General features: G+C 40.4%; 1 protein-coding gene across 1 annotated transcript in view; it reads right to left on the minus strand.

The window, feature by feature from the left end:
* The window catches only part of RNF150 (ring finger protein 150), a 60,905-nt gene that overhangs the window by 51,369 nt on the left and 7,306 nt on the right, over positions 1–2,230 (minus strand). The window contains exon 3 of the mRNA XM_023519993.1: positions 607–678. Coding sequence (XP_023375761.1) covers positions 607–678 — 72 coding nt within the window. The remainder of the gene's footprint in view (positions 1–606; positions 679–2,230) is intronic.

Genomic DNA, 2,230 nt, shown 5'->3' on the forward strand with positions numbered 1-2,230 from the left:
TTCTGCTTTTGGCTTTATCTCGTCACCCTACGGCGAGGGAGGCTGTGGCAGTGACTCTGGGGTTCCGCTTGCTAGATTTCAGAGGCACGGAATATGCTTCTCTCATTGACTGCAGACTTAAGGAGAGGGCATCACTCAGCACACAACGCTCGCTGACTTCCTTGCAAGGATTCAAGGAAAAACTTTCTCAAGTTGTAATACCAGGAACAGCCATTTTGTGTTCATCTGTGTGACAATGGAATAAGGCAGCCGGATGCTGTCTGAAAGTCGAACATTGCTTCCTTCTTTGCACTGGCTGCTACAAAGCCCCATCATAAATTTGAGACCCATTTCTGTTGTACGTTTCAGATAATGCATCTGTGTACTAATTTCATCCTAGCTTCATCTGTTTTTTTTCCTACACTTACTTTTTAATTTCTCGTAATTTCTATCCAACTACTTTGATGTCCTATTGTATGCATTTTATAAACTGCTTTAAATTATATTTAATAACGATGGGTATAATAACAGATCCTTTCCCATCCTTCTCTCTCTCCTACCCTGAATGCCAGCAAAGCCGGGAGCTCCTCTGAATAGCTCCTCAACAAAAAGAAAGAGGCTGTTTACCTTGTCACCCTTCTTGATGGTCCTGACCTGGAGCTTGCTGATCGCTTTCTTTGCTGCATCTCCCAGTCGACGCTGAAAAACCAAAAGCTGCTTGTTAGTAACGAAGATCTATAATTCTTGACTTTGTTTCTGATGACATTGAATAAACCAGGGCAGTGACCACTGAAATCATGCCCAAGTAGCATGAATGTTAACCATGATGCTGGGAGGTGGGGTGGGGATATCTGTGCAGAGGCCCCAGCAATTGAGGCCCGTTAGAGAGCCGTGACCCAGAGAAGCTCTTCATGCCCGAAGTTAAGCAAGTGACACGTGACATGGAAAGATCCTGCTCTCCAGGAACTTTAGCACAAGTTGTATCTGCACAGACTAGCAAATAAACAAAGTTTAGTAATTCGCTCCTCTCTTCACTTACTTTGTGACATAGAGATAGTCAATCTGAAGTAGTTGAATGAATTTCATCTCCTCTTTTTCACAAGTGGGGTTTGCTGCTTGTGTATTCCTTTCCGTCTGGAATTTTTAGGACTTTCCTTTGCTTATGTAGACCCACTCTAGGTTTATATTTGGTCTGTACTAGCCTATTCTATCACATTCTTACATGATGATTTGGCCCCCGTTGTGTATGCTTAAGTGTCAGTGTCAATAATGGAAAATGCATAAAAGATACATGTTCAGTTTAACAAATAATTACAAAGCAAGCTCCTGGGTAGCTACCATCACCCACATCAAGAAATAATATATCTACTATAAAAGCTAAGTTACTATTTTAATGAGCGCTGCAATGATTCAATGATAAGGGAATGAGGAAGAGTGAGAGACAGAGGTGGGAAAAGAATTAAGTATTGATCTGTCCAGAACAAAAACAGTTTGCTTCTGTGCTTGTGAATGTTCCGTATGTTATATCACCTTCCTAGGTATGTGTACCATTTATCTGTTAAAGATGCGTATTTGCAGTGGTAAAACATATTTGAAGTACTAAGATAGATGGGGCCATAATTTAAACAGAATAAGCATTGCTTTCACTAATTTGGTTTCTAATTTGGAAATAACACTCAAGCTTCTTTCTTTTCTTTAAAATAGTGAATATATACTAATGAAGTCAGTATATCCTAGGTGCCATGCTAAAGCATTACATGCAGTATTACCTTTAACCTTACAATGACCCTAAGAGAAAAATACTATTTCATAGAATAAACTGAGACTTATAGAGCTTAAGTGAATTATTTCACTATCATAGAGTTAGTGAAAGGTTGGTCAGAATCTGAATAAAATTAAATCTGACTTTAAAGTTGAAGCTAAACTACCATTCCCATTATTCACCAAATAACCACCCAATCGACCAACTAGCCAGTCAACCAACCAACCAACATCCGCCCGGTCAGAGAGCCAACTAACCAATCAGCAGAGAGCCAATCAACCAAACAGATGGCCAACCAATATCTAGCCACCTAACAAGCCACCCAGCCAACCAACTAATCAGCTAGCCCACCAACAAACATCTGGGCAGCCAGCTAACCAGTTAATCGGCTATTTGGCCAACCAACTAACAAACCTGCTACCCAACCAATCGCAATCTAAGTACCTATCGTGAAGTGCTTCCCTTAACACACGACAGTTACAGTAAATA

The sequence above is a fragment of the Pteropus vampyrus genome, unplaced genomic scaffold (assembly GCF_000151845.1).
Source record: "Pteropus vampyrus isolate Shadow unplaced genomic scaffold, Pvam_2.0 Scaffold243, whole genome shotgun sequence".
NCBI classification, from domain to species: Eukaryota; Metazoa; Chordata; class Mammalia; order Chiroptera; family Pteropodidae; genus Pteropus; species Pteropus vampyrus.